Raw genomic sequence first — 24,420 nt, forward strand, 5'->3', positions numbered from 1 at the left:
ATTGAAATCCCCCAGTGACTCTGCCGGAGAAACACTCTCCCCATGCAGTTTATAGCTTCTGGCAAGCTAGGAGTTGGTTCCAACTCCACAGCAATGAATTTATTGTATTTTTTATTATTAATTTTAGTGAAAGTTTACGGAGACTTAGGTTTTCCATTCATACATTGTTGCACTTTTCTCCCTTCCTAAGCCCTTCCCCTCCAATTTCACTCTTCCACTTGAAAAGTAAAAGAAAAACCTCTTTCATTGTTATGCAGTCTCTCCCCCCAAAGTCCACTCCACTATGCAGCCTTCATTCTGAACTTCTGTCATGACAATAATACCTAATCATATATCCCTTTTAAACAGTTCTCTTCCTCATCTATTTCAATGCCGTATACATTGTTTATCCCCTCTTTCTCAGTCTTTTCTCAACCCTAATGTCAGTCCCATTTTACAACAGTGGCCCTATGCAATATTTTTCCTTTTGTGACTGAGATATTTCACTCAGCATAATGTCCTCCAGGGTCGCCCACTTTATGTAATATCGATTTTTATTTTTTTTTTCTGAGAAAATAAACTTCTCTTTGTTATTGTATTTAAATTATAACTCAACTCACTGCTATAGGGTTGGTTCTAATCCCTAGCTTCCCCCCATCAGCTTTCTGAGTCTGTAAACCTTTATTAGAGGAGTCTGTGTTTCCCAGCTGGATTGGTGGATAGATTTGAATTATTGAATTTTCAATTAACATACCAATCTGTACGAACAATGCTTTCAGGGTTCCTTATCATTTATAACAGTGCTAAATTCACAAACTCATTGCTGTCGAATCAGAGCTGACTCCTAGCTGACCCACCAGAAAGTTCTGTTGTCATTGTTGTATGCCATTGAGTCAGAACCGACCCATAGCTGACCCTTCAGTGGGTTTTCTGAGAGAGTTAATTGCAAAGGAGGCGATTGTGCATCCTTTTCTCATGGAGCAGCTGATGGATTTGAACTGCGTGCCTTCAAGGTTACAGCACTGCTTCTTACCACTAGGCCAATCATAGGAGAGGAGATTTCCCATCTTTTTCTCTGGGATGCCACTGGTAGATTTGAACCAGCTGCCTCTAAGTAAGCAGGAAAAGTCCTGAGCTATACTCTAAGAGTTCCCTAAAGCAGAGGGGAGAAATGATGTATACTTCATTGAAACAGATGAGGGAGAGAACTGTTTAAAAGGGACATATGATTAGGTATTATTGTCATGACAGGAGTCCAGAATGAAGGCTGCACAGTGGAGTGGACCTGGGGGGGAGGGACTGCATAACAATGAAAGAGTTTTTCTTTTACTTTTCAAAGAAAAGAGTGAATTGGGTGGGAGGTGGTAGGCAGGGAGAAAGGTGCAACAATGAATGATTGGAAACCCTAAGTCTCTGTAAACTTTCATTAAAATTAATTAAAAAATAAAAAGTTCCCTAAAGTAGTACTAGATGGCTCCTTTCTACTTTCCTAAAATCTAGACAGTTTGATTCTGTCCTTGAAAGGCGCTTGAGGCTTAGGCCAAGAAGCCTGTCTTTAGCTTGAGTGTTGCTCTGTGAATCCTCACCCATCGGAGCTAAGGGGTGCACGAAAGATGGAGCTGAAGCGAGGAGAAAGCAGTGAACTGAGAACTGAGAGCTTCATGAGTCTATGCCTGCAAGATAACCAAGGAGAAACATCCAGCGGACAAACCGCCAATACTTGACTGCACCAGAAAGAGAAATGGAAATGTTGCCTCATTTAGTAAATACAATTGTAGACAGCTAATAAAAGCCTAATTTTCTTTTTTATTTATTTGAGAGGAGGTAAGCTGGATAGCCAAATGGAGTGTGGGCACTTTCTGGAGCTATTTTCCTGGAGAAAGGATGCTGGAGAAGGTTGCAGGCTGCAGGCAGAAGGCGAGGGAGGAGGGGGACCCTGAAGAAATACAGCAGAAGAATGAGCAGGACTTGATTTGGACAGCAGTGCACTTTATAGACGTCTTGTTTGTTTCATGACCTGGGAACTCTAGCCTGTTTCATTTGTGTGATTAGATTTTTTTTTTAGTCATTTCTTCCAAATTCTTTAATTAATTGAGTTCATGAGAGGTAGTGTCAGTTGTGTTCAAGGGAATATGAGATGAAGAGTTAGAGATTATCTTCCTGTCTCTGACCTTAATAAGTTATACAAACTTCCTTAATAATGAAATGAATAATAAGCATCTGTTTCCTATGTGTAAAATGGTAATATTGGCACTCACCTCTTAGGGTGATTATATGAATAAGGATTAAAATGTATACAGTTAGCACATTGATTATAACCTATATGAAAGGGTTAGTAACCCCTACTCCTCTTCTTCCTTCTTTTTCTTATATTTTTATTATTATCAGACAGCTACCATTTTACCAATGATGCCTTGGAAAAAAACTTTACTCTCCTAATTATCCATTGTAAGAGAAGGCCAGGGCATATTTTAATGGTTATTACTAGACTAATCACAGTACCACCTTTCTGCTCATGTGTGCCATTCTCTTCAGGTGATTTACATAAATTGTATAACAATGAAAGAACTTTTACTTTTCAAAGAGAAGAATGAACTGGAGGAGAGAGGTGGTCAGGGAGAAAAGTGCAACAACGAATGAATGGAAATCTAAATTCTCTGTAAATTTTCACTGAAATTAATAATAATAATAAAAATTTTAAAAAACTATTTCCTTAAATGTCTTATAAGTGATATATGTAAAAAAAGATGACTTAATTACTCACCAAAGACATAAAAATTTGCTGACTTTGGTTTCCTGACTTCACCTCTGTTCTCTCAGAGGTTGAGATGTCATTGTTATGTACTGTCCAGTCAGAACCAACTCCCAGTTGACTGTCCACTGGGTTTTCAAAGGTAATTAATCATATGGGAAGATATTTCTCATCTTTCTCATGCAGAGCAGCTAGTGGATTTGAACCATGTGCCTTTGGGTTAACAGCACAACTAACTACTAAGCCACTAGAGCTTCATTAATAAGTAAATTTCCTACACCTAATATCTCAGGGAACTCTGGTGGCCTAGTGGGTAAAGAGCTGTGGGGCCAAACCCAAGGCAGGTTGTTCGAATCCACCGGCTGCTCTGAGGAAGAAAGATGGGCAATCTTCTACTGCATGATTTACAGCCTCTGCAAACTCACTGGAGGATCAGCTATGACTGACTTGGTTCTGACTTGATAACAATGAATGAGTGAATGAATATCTGAAAAATGCCACACATCCTTATTCTTACTCCTCGCCGCCCTCCATCAAGTTTCCAAGACTTGAAATCTTAATGGGAGTTGACTGTCTCATCTCTCTGTCACAGAGCAGTTGGTGGATTTGAACCACTGACTCCCAGTGACCAGCCCCACACATAAGGAACAATGAATGCCACCAAGGCTCCTGTTTTAGCTAAAACAAGAATGAAATAGAATAGTCATCCTAAGTGATTGTTGTTAGTGATTAGTTGTTAAGTGGACTCTTCCTGGTGACCTATGCATGACAGAAGGGAGCCTGATGATCTCCTGGTAAGAAGCTGCAATTTAAAGGCAAGCAGTTCAAATCCACCAGCTGCTCCATGGAAGAAAGCTGGGCAATCTCCTCCCCTGCGATTTATTCCCTCTGAAAACTTGCTGGAGGGCTGGTTATGGGTCAGTTTACTGCCTCTGAAAATTCGCTGGAGGGCTGGTTGTGGGTCAGTTCCGACTTGATAGCACACACAACAACAGATGGGACACAGTGAGATGTTGCCCAGTCCAGGCCGTCTTCACGATCATTGATCTGCTTTTGCCCATTGTTGTATTAGGGCCCTCCGTCTTACAGAGTTGTCACTGTTAGGTGTCATCAATTTGACTATGACTCATAATAATTCTCTGACAACAGACCTGAATCTTGCCCTATTATGCACCATCCCACGATCACTGTCATGCTTAAACTCATTGTCGCAGGCCCTGTGTCAATTCATCTCTTGAAAGTCTTCCTTTCTTTCACTGACCCTCCCCCTTTCCCAACATGATATCTTTCTTTAAGAGCTGGTTCCCCCTCCTGTTCACCAACCCTCTGCTTTACCATAGGCTTATTCAACTCAGCTCAAACTCATTGGCATCAAGGGGGAACTGACTCATAGCTGACCTCCTAGTAGGTTTCAGAGGCATGAGCAAAATTACCCATCTTTCTTCTGAAGAGCTCTGGAGAATTAAAACCACCTGCCTTTGTGTTATTAGCACACACCCTCACCCACGAGGTCACCAGAGCTCCCTCTAGGCTTATTCCAAAACCCCAAGTCATTACTACTGAGTCAGCATTAACTCAGGGCTGACCCTCCAGTGGGATTTCAGAGATTGTAAATCACACAGAAGGAGAAACTTCTACCACGGAGAAACTCACGAGTTCAAACCATCTGCAGCACAGATGTGCCTTTGGGTTGGCAATGCAGCTCTTTATCCACTGATGCTATATGCCATCAAGTTGAACACGACTCATAACCACTCTGTGAATAACGGATCTAAACCCCTACCATTTCGTCTCAGTCACTGTTGTTGTTAGGTCCTGTGAATTAAGTTTGACTCATAGTGACCCTCTGAACAACCAGCCTGAATGGTACCCTATCCTGGGCCATCCCCATCATCTCTGACAAATGAGAACCTATTGCTGAAGTCGCTGTGTCAATACATCAAGTTCAAGGACTTCTCAGATGGACAGAAAGTAACTGAAACTACCATGGCTTGAGTCAGATATACCTTAGTCTTTAAACTGATAACATTGTTCCTTAATACCTTAAAGAAGTCTTTGACAGCAGATGTATTCAATGCAATGTGTTTGTTTTCACTTCTTGACTGCTAGTGCCAATGATATTGATTATGGGTCCAAGTAAGCAGAAACAGTTGACAACTGCAATCTTTTCTCTACCTAACATGATGTTGTCTATTGGTCCAATAGTGGGGGAGATAAACTACCAGCTCACATCCAAAAAGTCAATTACTGAAGATCTTAATTCTTCTCTGACACACATGGAGTCATGGTTCTGACCAACTTCAGCACAGCTGATTTAATGCCTGCTGGTTTTGTTATTGTGCATTGTCGAGTCAGAAATGACGCATAGCTGACCCTCCAATGAGTTTTCAGAGGCATTTAATCACTCAGGAGGAGATTGCCCATCCTTCTCCAACAGAGCAGCTGGTGGATTTGAACTTTGGGATTGCAGTGTAGCTTCTTGCCACTAGGGCACCAACGCTCCCTAGTTTAAAGCTTAGTTAATAGAAATCACTTAATGCCTAGTTAATAGAAACTAGTCCATAGGTATGTGTATAAATAGAAAGAATACAAGTTATTCGAAGCAGGAGTGGCATCCACTTCCTAAATAGCAGGCTTCTGAAAACTCTAGGAACCTAGAGAAACAGTAGTAGTTCCAGAACAGGGTTCAGGTCTTCTGTTCATAGAGTGGCCATGAGTCGTGCTCGACTTGAGGACAGTTACCATCAACAACAATACAAATGTTAACTTTATGTAGGTATATGGTTGTTGTGTGCCATTGAGTTGGAGAGGACTCCGAGCTGACCCTCTAGTGGGTTTTCAGAGGCAGCAAATCACATGGGAGGAGACTGCCCATCTTATACCTGGAGAGCAGCTGGTGAATTAGAACTGCTCACCTTTGGATTGCATACAATAGTGCATTGAGGGTAGATGTGCAATGAAGGCTGTAAGAAACTTAATGCCATATTAATATCAACTGTAATTTCTGAAGTGAAGAAAAATATTATTTGACACTTCGGTAGCATCAGGATGGATGGTGAAGAGATTGAGATTGTTCACAGCTTCAGTTTGCTCGGCTCCACGGTCAACACTCTTGGCACCAGTAGCCAGGAAATCAAAAAATGTATTGAGATGGGAAAGTCTGCTGTTAGGGACCTCTCTAAAGTACTCAAGAGCAATGGTATCTCTCTGGAGACTAAGCTTTGCAATCACTTGTTATACATCACAGAGTTGGACAATAACTAGGGAGGACAGAAGGAGAATTGATGCCTTTGAGCTGTGGTGCTGGAGAAGAGTATTGAATGTACCATGGACTGCCAAGAAAGCAAATAGATTCATCCTAGAGAGGGTTAAACCAGGCTGCTCCTTGGACGCAAGGATTCTGGGGCTTCGTCTGACATACTTTGGACATGTTGTAAGGAGAGACAGGTCTTTAGAGAGGGACATCATGCTGGGCAGAGTAGAGGGACAGCGCAGGAGGGGAAGACCCTCTATGAGGTGGATTGATTCAGTGACTGGGGTAATCAGGATGGGTATGTCAGAGGCAATGAGATTGGCACAGGATAGAGCAGGGTTTAGGGCTGTTGTACATAGGGTCGTTTAGGGCTGTTGTACATAGGGTCGCTATGAGTGGCAAATGACTCGACGGCACATAACAACAACAACAATCTACTAAAACACAATTCAAGTCCTTTTTGCATAATTTCAACCTTAATTAATACTTTTTTGCTTTAAGTCAGCAGAATTTTCCTTCTTTTATTTCAGGCTTTGTGGATTTGACCCTCCATGATCAGGTCCACCTTCTGGAATGTGCCTGGCTAGAGATTCTGATGATCGGTCTCGTGTGGCGCTCAATGGAACACCCGGGAAAACTCCTGTTTGCTCCTAACTTGCTACTGGACAGGTGAGTGGCCTGCCTGTTGTTGTAGGGTGACAGCATCCAGTTCATTTGATGAAGTAGAAATCTCAAGACTTTATTAAATTCCTAAAGTCCTAATACAGTCATTTTAGTTACCTACTGCTACCGTAATATACATGCTACAAGTGAATGATTTCAAGAACTGGCATTTATCTCCTCCTTACGCTGGAGAGGAAAAGTCCAAATTAGGGTCTCAGCGATGTTGATTCCTAAAGTGACACTTTCTCTTAGTTTCTGATTTCTCCAAGTCATCCACGCATGACACTTTTTTGATTGTCCTCCCCTGGGAATATATGTCTATGTCTATTCTGGTTTTGTATCTCAGAAGTGATTAGATTTGGAACCTACCTTGCACTGTTAGGATCTCAACTGATTGATTGGTCATAGTAGATTGTGCTGTAAAAATTATTATGTCAATTATTATAACCTTCTGGAAGGTAAGCTATGAGTAGATTTTGACTCAATGGTGTGTAACAACCTTCATTGTATTCAGTTTGGAACTGACTCATAGCTGATTCTTCTGTGAGTTTTCAGAAGGTACATATTATAAGGGAGGAGACTGTCCTTTATAACCACTGGGTCACCATTATTATAGCAATATTATTATTATTATTATTATTATTATTTTGTGATGATTGATGATGTTATATTATTCAAGGTAATCTTTGCTATCCATTGTTAACTGATTTAACTCCATGTGGCTACTCCATGACAATAACTAGGTTAGTGCTTGGACTGGTCCACTAGAAATCAACTTAGTCAAGTGATCAGGAGAAATTAATACAACAAATTAGAAGTTATTAGATGTGCTTATAAGTGGGTAACTTTGGGTGATACAGGTTATTCAAGGTCACCGAATGTAAGAATAACTTTACTGGAAGTCTTCTCAGACAGGCTTTTACTATTTATAATATTTAGTTATTGGTAATTTTTTACAGCTATCAACTATAGTTTTCCCACCCCATCCTCATCTTCTCTTCATATGAAAACAAGTGAATAATTACCCTTAATTAAAAGACATTTTAAGGATCTACGTGAATCCCAGAGCACTTCATCGTGCTAATGTGAAACCTATATTTGGACCAGGAGGCAGTCGTCAGGACAAAGCAAGGAAACACTGCGTGGTTCAAAATTAGGAAGGGTGTATGCCAGAGATGTGAGCTATCTCCTTTTCAACCTATATGCAGAACAGATCATCCAGGATGCTGGGCTGTATGAGGAGAAGTGTGGCATCAGAATTGGTGGAAGATTCATTAACAATCTGCATTATACAGATGGCACAACCCTGCTTGCTGAAACTGAGAAGGACCTGAAGCACTTGGTGCAGAAGGGCAAGGACTGCAGCCTTCAATATGGATTGAGGCTCAACACCAAGAAGACAAAGATTCTCACCACTGGGCCAAATGGCAACATCATGATGGATGGTGAAGAGATTGAGATTGTTCACAGCTTTAGTTTGCTTAGCTCCACAGTCAACACTCTTGGGACCAGCAACCAGGAAATTAAAAGACATTATTTTGATGGGAAAGTCTGCTGTTAGGGACCTCTCCAAAGTACTGAAGGGCAATGGTGTCACTCTAGGGACTAAGGTACTCTGGATACAGGTCATGGTCTTTGCATTCACTTGCTATGCATCAGAGAGCTGGACAATGACTAGGGAGGATAGAAGGAGAATTGATGCCTTTTAGCTGTGGTGCTAGAGAACAATATTCAATATACCAGGGACTGCTAAGAAAACGAACAGGTTCATCCTAGAGAGGGTTAAACCAGGCGGCTCTTTGGAAGAAAGGATTCTGAAGCTTCGTCCGACGTACTTTGGACATGTTGTAAGGAGGGACCAGTCCTTGGAGAAGGGCGTCATGCTTGAGAGGGTGGAGGGACAGCTCAGGAGAGGAAGGCCCTCTATGAGATAGATTGATTCGGTGACTGGGGTAATGGAGTGGGTGTGTCCAAGACAGTGAGATTGGCACAGGAGAGAGCAGAGTTTAGGGCTGTTGTACATAGGGTCGCTATGAGTCGCTGGTGACTCAATGACATATAACAGCAACCACAACACAACAATGTGTCTCCTGATTTCCTGACTGTTGTTAACAAGGGTGTTGATTATGAATTCAAGATGAAATTGCTAACAATTTCAATCTTTTCTCCATCAGTTTTTGTTTTCTCAACATTAAGATGCAATCCAAATTGAAGGCTATTGCCTTAGATCTTCTTCAGCAAGTGTTTCATGACCTTCTCACTTTCGGCAAGCAAGGCTATGTCATGTGCATAATGCAGTTTGTTAATGAGTCTTTCTCCAAACTTTGCCCAACATTTTCTTCATAAAGCTCAGGATCTCAAATGATTTGCTCAGCATGCAGATTAACTAGGTATGTTGTTGTTGTTTTATGTGCCGTCAAATCGCCTGCAATTCATGATGACCTTGTCTGAAGTTCCGAAGCCTACCTTGTCCTGAGCCAGTCTCACAGGTTCCGACACACTTACCTCCAATTTTCCCAGTTACTCTATCAATTCATCTCATCCAGGGTACTCTGGAGCTTATTAATCAATTAAATATGAGAGGATATAGCCCTGATGCACACTTTTTTAAATTTTAATCCATTCAGTGTGTCCTTGCTCTGTTCAATCTAAGTATTAAATCACGTATCAGGTTTCCTTGTTATGAGCTGCGATGTGTCTTGCATGTTTAGGCCTTTCTTGGATATTGTTAGCTGCATTGATCTGCTCCCTGATTAACAGCCTTGACCATTTATCTTCTTGGGATTTGAATATGGAAGGGCCATCTGACATTATCTCAGTTCACCGGACTCATTTTACCAATGAAGCGATATTACTTACGTTTTCTTCAACAATTTCTTCCTTTCCCTCTCCTCTCTGCTTGGCATTTCTGCTCATGTATATCACTGTTGTTATTGTTGTTGTTGATTTCCTTCGAGTTGAGTACGACTCATAACGACACTATGAACAAAAGGCCTGAAGTCTTTCTATAACTATCAACATTTATCAAAGTTCATAGAGTTTCCGGAGGTATGTTATTTAGGAATTGGATGCCACTCCTGCTTCCAAATATCACTCTAGTATGGGTGTCTAAATGCTGCCATCTCTTCCCAATCCTACTTCCCACAGCTCTGGACTTGGCATTCCTACCACCGCTAGACCAGAGCTTCTCAACCTCTGGATTATTGACATTTTGGGCGGCATGATTCTCTGTTGGGAGTGGCTGCTTTGTACATCATAGGATCTTTAGCAGCTGGTCCATTCTCTACCTACTAGATTCCACTACATGCCCCCAGTGATGACAACTCTAAGTATTCCCAGACCATACAGATGCCCTTGGAGAGTGAAACCAAAGTACCCTTGGCTGAGAGTGACTGCTGAATGCTTTCCTACTTGAAAGTCTATGTTCACTAAATCACAAGCTAAATATATTACTTCTGTAAAAAGAGTGGTGGTGGCATAAGGACTGCTACATCTGACCTTTATTATCTCACAGTGCCCAACAGTCACTATCAACAACATCCACAATACAAACCAGTTCCTGTAAGGTCAGACATGACTTCTTATGCTACCTACTTCTACTGATTATAATACCAATTGCACTACTCTGCTCCTACCCCTGAAATCTGTTGTGATAGCTACACAGATCTCAAGGAAACATACTCACAATTGTGGGGTTCATGAGGCAAATGAGTACATTACAATTCAGGTTGGCAGCAGGATACAATTCTTCAGTTAGAACAGCTCTCCAAGCTGCTGAGAAGACCTTCAGGCCTTAACTTTGAAACTTTAGGATCATATCACAAAGCTCTCTTAGCGCTTCCAGTTCTAGTGTCTCCCTTGGGTACTGCTGCAAGCTTGGGCAAAGGGCTCTGACTCTGCAGGGCAGCAGCTCCAAGTCAGCTCAGTCTCCTGTTGGTATCTTTGTGGTTGCTGGAACTCTCTCGTGTAGGCCCTGGTTTGACAAGCACAGGGATCTCTGACCCTTGAAGGACTTGTGCTGAATTCTTTGCTTTTTCTTCTTTGCTGGCAACGAGATTTCCATCCTCTACTGCTAAACCTGCTCAATTGAAACCCAGTCGGATGTGCAAACGGACCTATTCCTCATGAGACTTTTATACACAATGTAAGAGTCTTATTTTTTGAGAAGAGTATTTCTTTTATAATTTTTTTCAATTGTGATTTGGATGACAGTTTACAAAACAATTGCTTTTTATCCAACTCATTCATATACTTTCATTATAATTTTTAAAAAAATATCAACTATTTCACAAAACTATTTTTTGGGTAGGATGAGGGGAGATTGTGAAAGACTTGCATTGTCTCAAAGGATAGAGATTTAGACACACTTCATTGTTAAAATAATATAAACTGGAATGTCTCCTTGCTTCGTCCATGTTGTTCATAATTGATAGAGTATATTGACAGTTAGGGTATGAGTTGTAGCTGAGGAGAAAAGGGTTCTCCTGGGGCAAATGGTACAAAGTAGAGAAGTTGTTGTTGAACTCTCTGTGTACTTTTTCTTCATAAAAATTGCCCCCTGGATTTGTCCATCCTGGGTGATTGCTAGTTCTGGCTGCATATGCTTCCACATGTGAAATCTGCTGGAAACAAGGTTCAGAAGAGCTTGAGGAAAGAGAAGTAATGAGGCAAGCTAATCAGAGCAGTAGGATAAGTGGGGCAATGCCATTAAGACGATTTCTTTTCCAGGCTACAATTGCGTGACACGCTTGTATAATTGTACTCTGGGCAGAGTTCAGAGGCAGTCGACTGAAGCCAGTCTTCACTATTATAGAACTACTATTGAACAATATGCATATTTCAAATAATTTCATGGGATCCAAGCTGGAAGGAGTATTAACGAGATCAGAGGTCTCCTCAAGACCGTGTTTCTTGGAAAGGGGTAAGCAGCCGTTTAGTGGCCTCTCCTGGGGAATGTTGGAATGAAAATCCACTGTAACAACCAGATAACTGGGCCTTTCCCTGGAAAGAACAAGTCAAAGGGAAACTTGGTGACTTCATGTTCCACTTGAGAGACAAGTGAGAGGTCCCTTTTCCTCTGAGCTCCCCTCAGGTTGGGAGAGGCTGTACAAGATGCTGTGCACACTTTCTTCTTCACTCCTCTTGCTTTTGCTTCTACTTTGGTTTCTAGTCTTTGCTCGTGATGCTCTGCCTTTGACTGAAAAAAGATGAAGGTTCCATTGAGCCTCCAGAAGTTGGTAATTGAGAAGCCCCCGTGGCCTATACAAGTCTTCTGATGCAATCCAGTCACGTGGTGAACGTCAAAGCTGGCTCGGAAAGCCATTTTGAACATTAAGTCCACTGCCCACAACTTCTCTCACCCAACATGTTATCTTCTTTTATTCTTTATCTTAGTGACATCAGTACTCACTTATGGACAGAAATGATAAAATCTAAATTAACCACTCCCCCCCCCAGTTAAATTTGCCCATTTGCCTTGCTTTTGAGAAATAAAACGAAAACTGTGGAATTTCCTCAGTGATTTAAGTGCTTTGATGAAGCTTCTATCCATCTGTGAGATTATGTTAATTAAGTTACTTGGGTGGGGGCAAGTCAAGCCCAAAAGACCCCCTTGTTTTATAGATAGATAGATAGATAGATAGATATCAGCCCAATTTCGAGGAAGACAGGTTCATTTAATCAATCATGCTTACATAATAAAGCTCTGGACATGGCAGCTTCATGAGTTTTTAGTTGCTGAAATATGGATATGGGAGGGAAGCTTGTCCCTTTTGGGGATGTGGAAGATCCTGGTTGGGAGTTCTCTTAACCATCACCCTGTTTGTATCTTCACTTTCCTACAATAAAACTATGATCTTTAGTATAACATTTCTGCCAGTTCTGTAGGACATTCTAGCAAATTCTAAAAAGTGAGGAAGTAGAAGGAATAAACATCAGAAATCAGAAGGACTAGAGACCTCTTGATTTATGACTAGGAAGCTCTGGTGGCCTTGTGGCAAGAAGCTGTGTGGCAATCTCAAAGGCACATGGTTCAAATCCACCAGCTGCTCTGTGGGAGAAGGATGGGTAATCTCCTCCTGTGCGATTAACGGCCTCTGAAAACCCACTGGAGGATCAGCTGTGGGTCATTTCTAACTCTACGGTACACAACAACAACAGTATCAGGGGTAGAGGCAATTCCTGAGTAAGTAGCCAACAGGTGAGACTGAAAGGAAGGTCAGAGACCCTCCAAGCTTCCACTTGGTGTCCGGAAGGAGTTGTGAAGAACTCCAGATTCATAGCCAGCAGGTATGGACCAAAGGTATTGTGGGGACTCTCAAGCTTGTAGTTGGCATCTGAAGTCTTGGGGAAACTTGGATTAAACTCTGAGCTATCTAACGTGTGAGATCCGGCTGAGTTCCGAGTGATTCACATCAGAAAACAATGAGACATGTGTAGCTGGTGTTAGAACAGGTGGGCCAGAGGTTGGTGTGGTTGCCACCAGCCTGACATGTAAGAGCCAGACCTCAATAAGCCAGAGCTCCTTGTTTCCTGAGTTTGTGCTTTTTCTACCTTGGACAGATCATAGAGTGCTCTTTGATGTCACTTTCTAGCTGGTGGAAAATATTTGAATTTTCATCCTCTATCAAATTTCCCCTTTATACACATATCTGCTAAGGAGTGTTTTCATGTATAGCAGAGTGAAATAGTGACCAGTTCTGTGCCATCCTCATCATGGTTTTATGTTTGAGTCTACTGGTACGACTAGCGTCCCTCATTTTGGTGGCCTTTTATTTTACTAGCCATGATGTCCTTTTCTAGCATTTTGTCTTTCCCAAAGATGTGTCCCAACGAAGTCAGCAAAGTCTTTCCTTCTTTGCTTCTGAGGAGCATTCTGGTTGGATTTCTCCTAAGACTGGTTTGTTCCTCCGGCAGTCCATTATATATGCAGTGTTCTTTGGAAGAGAGGAATAGAACTAATGAATTTTTTGATCAATGTATTTGTGTTAACAAAGTAGAAATTTTATTTTTTCCATTGTGGAAAGAGCAAGGACCAAGTGGGGAATGTCCTATCTGACCTTAACCAACTGCACAGAGGAAAACTGTCCCCATCCACAGCATCAATAACTCAAAACCAATTCCTATGAGGTCAGACATGACTTCTATAACTCTTTTTACTCATCTCAAATTTATATTACTAAATATATAAATATAACTAGATATTACTGCTTTGGTGGGTCCAAAATTCGATGTGATAGCTCACAGACCATATTGGTGTCAAAATATTGTCATTGAAGTCAAAAGGTTATAATTCAGATTAATGAAAGAATACAGTCAAGATAGCTCCCAAAATGTGCACACAGGCACATGAGCTTCAAGCCTCATGGCTTTAAGTGTTCTCAAGTTCTCAGACCTGTTAATATTGGTTCTCTACCTAATTGTCCCAAAGAGTTCTCAGTCCTGCAAATATTGGCTTCCCCACACAATAGTCCAACAAAGTTCCTAGTCCTGCCAGTATTGGCTTCCTACCCCATCACCACCAAAGTCCAATCTCACATCGATTCTCTATTTCAGCTGTCATTGCTGTTGCTGTCCCAAAGTGTATTGGGGGAGGTTTCATTTCTTTTCTGGTGGGAGAAGAATTCTTTCTTCTGGCGGGGAAGATCTTTTATTACCTGTAGCTAGAGCTGTCCAATTTATTGGCAAGACTCTTATAGATTATTGAGACTGGCCACTCCCTAAGTCTCCTTTCTAAGGTATAGCCCTGCTCAAGACACTTCCCAAGCCAACTTTAATAACTCAGTCTGTAGAAAACACTGTTAAAGTCTAATAAGTATGAATCCCTAGGGAACTCTATGCAGCATTGATCGATGGAGGACATTCCTAAAAATGAATCTATTAGGTTTCAAAATCTGAGATGTTATGTAGACATGTTGTTGTTGTCATTATATGCCATTGAGTCACTTGTTACTCATAGTAACTCTATGTACAAGAGCCCTAAACCCTGTTCTATCCTGTGCCAACCTCGCTGTCTCCGACACACCTACCCCTATTACCCCAATCACTGAATCAGTCTGTCTCATCAAGGGTCTTTCCCTCCTACACTGTCCCTCCACTCTCCCAAACATGATTTCCCTCTCCAAGGACTGGTCCCTCCTTGCAACTTGCCCAAAGTATGTCAGACGAAGCTTCAGAATCCTTGCCTTGAAGGAGCAGACCAGTTTCACCCTCTCAGAACAAACCTATTTATTTTTCTAGCCATTCATGGTATATTCAACATCCTTCTCCAGCACCACAGGTCAAAGGCATCAAGTAGGCATAACAAGTTATTTATTTAAGCTAATTAAAAAGTTATATCTTTAGAGATAAAAATTTTGTTTTACCATGTGATATGAAACCATTTGAAAACAAAATAATCTAAATCAATTGAAATTCAGAGTACCTAAGGAAGAAAATATAGTTTCAAAACTTTTAAAACACAAGGAGTTCTGGTGGTCTACTAGTAAGTAGCTGCCCTGCAATTCCAAAGGTTTGTGGCTCAAATACACAATCTGCTCCTCTGAAGAAGGATGGGCAGTCTGTTCCCATGCCATTTACTGCCTCTGAAAACCTACTGGAGGGCCAGCTATGAGTAAGTTTCAGCTCAACAGCAACCAACAATAACAGGGAATTCTGGGGAGATTTGGAGGCTTAGTAGTAAAGAGCTGTGCTGACAATCCAGAGGTGTATGGTTCAAATCCACCTGCTGCAGGATCACCTATGAGTCAATTCTGACTTGATGGAACATAACAACAAAAAACCAAACAATTCCAAGCCTCATAAACTCAAACATCTGCAGAGCCAGTCAGATGATGTAAGTATCTTTTCCAGAATCTTATCTGCGACAGATGCCACTCTTCCTTCATACCTTCTTCCAACCGCTCTCTCCTCTTCTGAAAGAAGGTAACCTCTCTTTTTGTCCAGTTCTGATTGGTTTGGGTTGTACTTCTCTTCAAGTATGGGTCTCAGTCTGCCACAGATTACACGTCTCATCTTTGCTACCAGCTCATGAACTCCTCTGGGGCAGCAGGTTTTGTTCACATTCATGTTACCTCCAATGACAGTATTTCCTAGAACCAAAACCCGCATCTGGTGTCATTGAGATGAATCCAGCTCATGTGTGTAGATTTGTGCTCCTTGAGGATTCAGAGACCATGATCTTTTAATAGGTCACTTCTGGTTATATGACTTGTCAGTATTATGGCTGTCAAGCAAGTGCTTAACTGTTTGAGCTCCTAGAAACTCCTTTGTCTTGCATTGGATCCAATAAATTTTGGTTGAAATGCATTGACCAAGTTGATCTGAGTGGTTGTAGTAGAAACAGAGGTCATAGCCATTGCCTATAAAAGTCATTTCGGTTGTTCTTATCAACAACTTTTTCTTCTTTTCATTGAAACTTATTAATTCTTGGCTATTCCCTTAAAGACTTGGTAGGCATTATTGTCTATCTGAGTTGGATACATTTTCTTAACACTCAAATGCATCTGGCTTGAGCTTATACTTTTATATTATACATGTCTATTTGCTGCAGAAGATCAAGAACTTCAGTCTTAAATATTGATTGAAGCTCAACATCAAGAAAACAAAGACTTAACCATTGGGCCAAATGACAGCATCATGACAGACAACGAAGAGACTGAGATTGTTAACAGCTTCAGTTTGCTTGTCAATACAATCAACACTGTTGGTACCAGCATCCAGGAAACAAAAAGACAGATTGCATTGAAAAAAATCTAATGCCAGGGACTTCTCCAGAGTACTGAAGAACAATGATGTCAGTCTTAAGACTAAGGTGTGTCTGATCCAGGCCATGGTCTTCACAATTATTTGTTATGTATCAGAAAGCAGGACAATGATGTCTAGGGATGAAAGAAGGAGAATTGATGCCTTTGAGTTTTGGTGCTAGAGAAGAGTATTGAATATACCATGGACTGCTAGAAGAATAAACAGGTTTGTTCTAGAGAGGATGAATCCAGGGTGCTCCTTAGAGGCAAGGTTTCTGAAGCTCTGTCTCACATACGTTGACCATGTTGCAAGGAAGGAGTTGTCCTTGGAGAGGGACATCATTTTGGGGAGGGTGGAAGGACAGCATAAGAGAGGAAGACCTTGGATGAGATGGATTGACTCAGTGACTTGGGTATTGGGGCTGCTGTGTCAGAGACAATAAGGTTGGCTCTGGATAGAGCAGAGTTCAAAGCTGTTGTACATAAGATTGCTATGATGGCACATAATAACAACAATAATTATACAAATTTTAAATTTCAAATGAAAATATGTAGAGGACCTTTATCATTCCATAACTAGCCTCATTCAGAAGTAAAAGTCCCAAGACTTTAAGGAATTTAATAATGCTTAGGTGCTGGAGAAGAGTATCGAATATACCATGGATTGCCAAGAAAACAAATAGGTTTGACCTGGAGAAGGTGAAAACAAGTTGCTCTCTGGAGGCAAGAATTTTGAAGCTCTGTCTCACATACTTCGGGCATGTTGCCAGGAGGGTCCAGTCCTTGGAGAAGGACATCATGCTTGGAAGTATGGAGGGACAATGCAGGAAAAGAAGACCCTGAATGAGTTTGATTCACACAGTGACTGGGTTAATAGGGCTGGTGTGTCAGAGACAGTGGGATTAGCTCAGGATAGGAAAGGATTCAGAGCTATTGTGCATAGGGTTGCTGTGAGTCGTAGTCAACTTTATGGCACATAACAATGATAGGTACTTACTAATGATTAGAAATGTGTATAAATGAAATATAAAAATGTATATAAATAAAATATTTGATATTAATTTAACATAAATATCAAAATAAAACATGATATGCACTTAAAATTCTCTACCTATTTCTAATCATCTAATGTACCAAAATTTCTGAGTTAGTATAAGATACCTAAATGTTATTAAGATTATATTTCAGTGACAGTTGAGAACACTTTTTATTTTTGCTTTGTGAACTCTAAACCCCTATGTTCTAATTGAACTCTGATTAGCATAAACCACACTGACCTTCCTATTGCTCTTTTCTGATCACATTGTACATAACATTTTTATTAAATAAAATATCCTTAAGGTCAACGTCAAGTAGTTGACCGAGAACTGAGTGTCAGAGAATGAATGTAACTTCAGCATTTTCCTCTCAGCTCAGCCTTTGTGACTCTGCCTTTGATAAGTCAGTTGCCTCCAGACTAATTACTTTTGTTTGTTAGTTGCTGTTCGGTTGACTCTGATTCATGGTGCTCTCATAGTTAACAGAGTTAAATGCTGCTTAGCCCTGCACCATTTTCATGACCATTGATATGGCTGAGTCCCTCGTTACAGCTATGCTTTTAGTCTGTCTCCTGGAGGGCTAGCTTCCTGTACCTTTGTTGGCCCTGAACTTTATCAAACACAATGTGTTCTTCTCTGGTGCTTCTTTTCCTTTTTAATTGTCCGTCCAAAGCAAGCAGTTACAGTCTTGGACATGTTTCAATCTTGGTTGGCTAGGTTTCATAAGCAGATTTCCAAGCCTTTCTTCCTATTCTTAGCCTTGACACTGTGATGAAACCTCTCCAGTATGGGTAACCCTGTTGGTATTATTGGTGTACCCTACTTGAAATAGCTTCCATTAATCTAGAAACTTGCAAGTTCCCATAGAACAACAATCCAGGAGCAGATGGATGATTTTTTTTTTATTGTTATTGTTACATGCCATCGAGACAACTGTGACTCATAACGACTCTATGAGCGATGGCTCTGGACTTTGCCCTGTCCTGAGCCAGCCTCCCTGTCTCTCACAAACCTGACCTGATTGCCACAGTCACCGTGTCCATCTGTCTCATCCAGGAGTGTCCTCTTCTGTGGTGACCCTCTGCCTTTCCAAGCATGATGTCCTTCTCCAAGGACGAATCTCTGTGGAAACATGCCCAAAGCAGGAGAGGCAGAGCTTCAAAACCTTTACCTCCAAGGAGCAAACTGGTTTCACCCTCCCAGGACAGGTTGGCGAAAGGCAAGCAGGCAGCCTGAAGCCATCAGTACATTTGTAACTCATGGATTTCCATGAGTCCAAGACAAAGATTTATCTGGGATTGGTCTTTTCTATTGCACATCTAGACATTTGTGCCTTCCAAGGTCTGTAGGAATCTACAGCTTTCCCATCTTTTCCAGTCATTCCTGAGATATTAGCCCTGGCAAGTAGGGCCTAGTGATCATAAGAATATGAAGCTTGCAGCCCTGCCATCCCACGTTTGTACACACAGGACATATTTTCTCTTGTGTCCATTTTGAAGAGTTATTGCTTGATTTACGCCCTGGTGACAGCTCATGATATCTTGATTCTGGTAGTTTGTAACTTTCCTGGTAGTCATATGCTCCTCGGCTAATTCTGTTCTTGCCATGCTTACCTGGCCCACAGATTCCAGTTCTCCCCTGCATCACGCAACAGTGAGTTCCAAGCCCTTAATGAAAACCAAGAAAGGAAGGTATAAACAGGAACCCGATCATTTCTCTCAGGGTGTGTGTGTGTGTGTGTGTGTGTGTGTGTGTGTGTGTGTGATTGAGAGGAAAGTTTATGATAATAAGAACACCTGTGGAAGTAATCAGGAGGTGGAGAAAGCATATTTTGCCTTGTAGCACCTAATCCTTTGGTGTGTTTTGGCACAAGAAAACACGAAATAGATCCTGTCAGTCCACTGGGCGTATGTCTCTGGACTTGGTCCTGCCTGAGTGGACTGGGAAAACAGAAGCAAAAGAGACCAAGATTTAGTCTTCCTAGTGGGGTCTCTTTGCTTCTGCGGGAGGCAATAAAGTGTACTATCGCTGGAAGGTAGAGGTGATTTTAGAGAAAACCATGGTAATTGCCCGTTCATCAGACTATCCAGTTTCCAGGGAACTGTCTAATTCTGTGCTGCTGGCACCGTTCATGCTAACAAATTCTGAAAAATATTTGCGGATTTCTCAGCAAAGCCAAAGTGGTCTCTTATGACTCCCATTCCCTCTCAGAGAAAAAAAACCCGACCATGTATCTGAAAAGGAGAGACTAATTCCAGGAGCCTGGGACATCTCTCCCAGACCTTTGTCCAGACAGCTGTAGATCTAGCTCACTCCACTATGCCTGCGCCTGCCCCAGGACCTGCTGTAAATACCACTGGACAATGAAATCCTTGCACTTTTTTTTGGGATAGAATACATTTTCTTCTGGGACAGAAAAACTAGACGCTGCCTGAAAGAGAACATTTTGCTACTTCTACTAAATAGCAGAGTGTTTTCAGGCAATAAATATATATTTTGTTTTTAAATGCAGGGGCATTTTCTAGAAGTGTGCATAGTCTTACTTTAGTTTATTGTAAGTGTTTCAGAAAAAAATATGCAAATAAACAAAGCTGGTGGTACTTTTCTTAGCGCCTTTAGGTGAGAATCTTGATGAAAGGAAATTCTCTTAAAATCTGTGACTTGGGAGAATTTAAAAGCAAAGTCCTGGAATTCGTTAATGAATTCAAATGGTCATCAGTGCAAATATATTTCTTGGGCATCAAAAGAGGAAATTGCCTTTATTTTTTCTTCTTTTAAAGTCTTTCCTGTAAAAAAAAAAAAAAGAAAGAAAAAAGAAATGAGTTCTCCCTCAAATCAAACAAAACTTCACTGCACGGAGTTGATTCCAACTCCTCGTGTCCCTCTGTCAAGACCCTGAGGCTACAAATCTTTACTGAAAGAAACAACACGTCTTTATTCCAAATAGCAGTTGGTGGATTTGAACTACTATCCTTTCAATTAGCAATCCGACATGCTATGCCCTATGTCACCTGGGGTCCTTGTTACCCCAAAGAAGAGCACTATAGCAGCTGGGGTAGGTGTAAGTGTGGAGGGATGAGTCTCAGGCAGGAGATGTCACAGCTTCACCATTGGCTTTACCAGATTCCCTTCTAGAACTTTCCACAGGTGCCTAGGCTCAACATACCCCATTTTGCAGCCTATTCATCTCATTCCTATCTCACAGCCTTGTTCATAATATCTTTTCACTATATCTTATGGAATTTACATGGGGTGTGGAAAGACAACATTTATTCAACCTCTTGGAGCATCTGGTGGGTTTGAACCATGTGCTTTTGGGGTGGCAGTGCAACTCCTTACCACTAAGCAACAATGAATGAATGGAAATCCCAAATCTCTGTAAATAAAATAAAATTTAAAATAAAACAAAAAAAAAGAAAAGGCTTCTAAGGGCTCTAGGGAGTGATGGGTTAAAAAGAGAAGAAAAAAATCTAGCCAAGTTTTCTTCTTAAAAACAAATGTAATTAAGCTGCTCTTTATTAAAAAGCCAGGTAAGGCGTCAGTCTTTAAATGCTCAAGAGAATTCGCCCTAGAAACAGCAAGGATCCAAACAATGGTAAATACTCAGAAGAAAAGGTGGCATTCCAGCCAGGAATTAATCCTGCGTAGGTTAATTTGACTTTCACCTTTTTTAACTACTGCATTATTTTCACATTATTTATTAGTAACAATTCATTATCTGCTGAATGGAATGGAAATATAATTTAAATAACATTTTGGCCAGGGTTCCCTTTTAAGATATCTAAGTATTATTCACATCACGGGTGCTATACGGGCGTAAGTGAGCATTCCTCTCATCTCGACTCTCCGTACAGCTGCCTCTCCAGTTTACCTCAAAGGTTGGAAAGTGCTTCGTTTGTTTTCATGAGAATAGACTTATGACCCAACAATGCAGGGAGGTGGCCACCTGCGAGCTGGTGTGTGTTAGGGTTTGGTTGAATCCGGCTCAACAGTGTTTTTTTTTGTCCTGGTGGTCTACTGGAAAGAAACTGGGTTGCAATCCCAGAGCCTGCGGTTCAAATCCACCAGCTTCTCAATGGGAGTGTCTCTTCCCCATGTGATTTTACTATGTCGAAAACCTGTTGGAGGTTTAGCTATGGGTCAGTTCTGACTCGACACACAGAATTCTATCCATAAGGTTCTACCTTATCCTCAAGGAGACAAGAAGTGGAAGCAGATTTCTCCAGGAATTTATTGTTAAGTGGTGCAGTAGCATCAGTATGCCAATAAATAGAATGGAAAGCAAGCATGCTAAGCATGCCCCCAGCACATTTCATCAATCACTTCTAGTTTCTCTTTCTCCGTCCTTTCTGAGTGACTATTATGATGACTAGGGATTCTGAGTGAGAAACTGACCCTGAACAATACTTAGATATCTATCTGAAGCTTTGGAAAGTTTTTTAAATTCTCATTTAGGTGGGCATTTACAAATTTAATTAGATCTCCATTCAACAAGTCAAGTTCATTTGTTTCATATTATTGACGATGAGCTTTTATACAGCAGCTCTTGCCCCACTTCTTCCTGTGTTGGCCATTCCCATCTGCCTTTCCTTCCTGCCTTCTGAGCTCTATTCTGAGACAAACTGATTGGCTCTTGACGTAGATACAGAGATTATTTAGCACAACTGTGCCATGGTGCCTTATATGTTTCATTATTAACCAAAGGTCAACAGTTGGAATCCATCAGCTACTCTGTGAAAGAAAGATGAGTCATCTCTTTCTAGAAATACTTAAGTCTCAGAAACCTGATGGAGGGTTGAAATGAGTCTGAATTAGCTTGACAATGGGAGTTTAGCTTCTTTCTAGCATGCCATTGTAAGGAGCCCAAGGGACACAATGAAAGCACATGACTTTTAACCAAAAGGTCAGTTAATGGAGCTCACTTGGCACGCCACACTCAAGTCGTCTATTCTCACCTAAAGTCTGTGTCTCCTGTAGTTAGAATCCACCTGTCTCCCCTGGGTGTCTTCTGTGTGAGTTAGCCTTGAAAAGTTGCTGGAGGGCTAACTGTAAGTTAGAGTTGACAGAGAGAGAGAGAGAGAGAGAGAGAGAGAGAGAGAGAAAGAAGAACCCACTACTCGATGGGAGAAAGATGTAACAGTTTGTTTTTGTAAAGGTTACCACCCTGGAAGTCCTATGGAGCAGTTCACTATAGGATCAATATGCACTGGAACTTAGTCAAGGCACCAACAAACTTACTGTGTATTTTTCTTGCTGAAAATCATATTATCAGGAGGCACCAGACCTTGGAAAAGTGTTGGGAAAGATATGGATTGACCCAGGGTGTGTGTGTATGTGGGAGGGTGTGTTTTGAGGGGACTCTTAACAATAGACTTGAGCATGACAGAGATTGTGAGGATGGCAGGGGATTCGGCAAGATTTCGATCTATTCTTAGGATTGCTAGGAGTTGCACTTAGTAACAATAACAAAATCACTTTATCATGTATCATACTTACGTATGCATGTAACCACCATATGCTGGTTCTCTCAGGACTGGTAGAAAGACAGCAGAGGGTGTTGGCAAAGGGTGATCAGGGAAGATGGGCACCATTTACACATCTTCTGTAGTCTTCCTTATTTACAATACTTAGTCATTTCTTATTTCCTTACTTTCCCAACACTGCTTGGATATTTTCCTGGACGGCTTTTAGTTTAATTGTTAGATAGACATTTTGCTTCATAGTAAATTAAGTAAGCATGTCTATTTTCATTTCTTGTTAAAAGCTGAATTTGCCTGTATTATTAATGTCATGGTTACATGTTATTATGATCTATAATTAACTTCTACTCTCCAGCCTGGTGTTACTGATTTCTCCCTGGAAGCACTTAATACCAAGAATATGGATGGCATTTCCTTTCTGATGCTTTTATAGATGTTTATTAAATCAACAAATATCCTGATTTACTATCTTCTCTGTTTTCATTTTTTTGAGATAGAAAACCACCCAACCCACTTCCCTAGCACATCCTCAGTCCTTTCTGTTATGACTTACAGCAATGGTGCAGGACAGGGTGAGTTGCAGAGGCTTATAGATCTTTGTAGAAGCAGGTGGCCTCATCTTTCTCCTAGAAGCAACTGCCAGCTTTTTTGTTAGCAGGCCAGCATTCATTTATTGCATCACCAAGGGTCTTTGCATGAAATCAATACTTGAACTCCACACTGTTGGGTCACTTCTATCTCATAGTAGCTCTTTAGTGAGTTTCCAAGGGAAAATGGAAAGAAACTTTCTTTCTTGGCCTGATAAGCCACTGGTAGTTTCAAACTACCCAAGAGGTACACAGTCTTTGGGATAGCAGGGCAGCTTTCTGTGGACTAGCCCCCCAAAGTCCTCCTGTATAGAAAATAGAAAGGACATACATCTTCATTGGTTTTACTTCATAGCAGAAAAAGGACTTTGGAACCTGCTTACATATTGCAAGGTCTATCATGGCTTCATCATGGGAAAATGTTTTAAAGACATTTGACATTAAAAGGGAAGGCTACCTTTTGTTACAAGACTCTTGTCTGAGATGGTATTACCAAATGTTTGTTCCTAGTCTGTAGGTTTTCTTTTCACCCTGTTGCAAAAAGTTTTGGATGTGCACAGAGATTTAATCTTTAGGAGGTCCCATGCATCAGTTTTATCCTTTTCACATTGTGCCAAGTCTGGTTGTATTTGGCAATCTCTTTATACATTGGACCAGCACTTCTAGGCTTGATCCCAGTTTATCTCTTATTAATGTTATGGTTTTGGGCTTTACTCCCAGGTCTCTGATGCCTTGAGTTGATTTTTGTATATGGTGTGAGATGTGGATCGTGTTTCAGCTTTCTGCAGGTGGAAGTCCAGTTTTATCAGCACCATTTGTTGAAGAGGTTATCATTTCTGCATTTGATAGCTTTGATTTCCTTGCTGAATATCAGTTGACCATAGATAGCTGGGTCTATTTCTGTTGTTGTTGTTGTTATGTGCCGT

General features: G+C 41.0%; 1 protein-coding gene across 1 annotated transcript in view; it reads left to right on the plus strand.

Annotated features, from left to right (window-relative positions):
* The window catches only part of ESR1 (estrogen receptor 1), a 492,952-nt gene that overhangs the window by 355,333 nt on the left and 113,199 nt on the right, over window positions 1-24,420 (plus strand). The window contains exon 5 of the mRNA XM_006882742.1: window positions 6,515-6,653. Within this exon, the coding sequence (XP_006882804.1) occupies window positions 6,515-6,653 (139 nt within the window). The remainder of the gene's footprint in view (window positions 1-6,514; window positions 6,654-24,420) is intronic.

Source organism: Elephantulus edwardii, unplaced genomic scaffold (assembly GCF_000299155.1).
Source record: "Elephantulus edwardii isolate Elephantulus edwardi_28Jun2011 unplaced genomic scaffold, EleEdw1.0 scaffold00024, whole genome shotgun sequence".
NCBI lineage: Eukaryota > Metazoa > Chordata > Mammalia > Macroscelidea > Macroscelididae > Elephantulus > Elephantulus edwardii.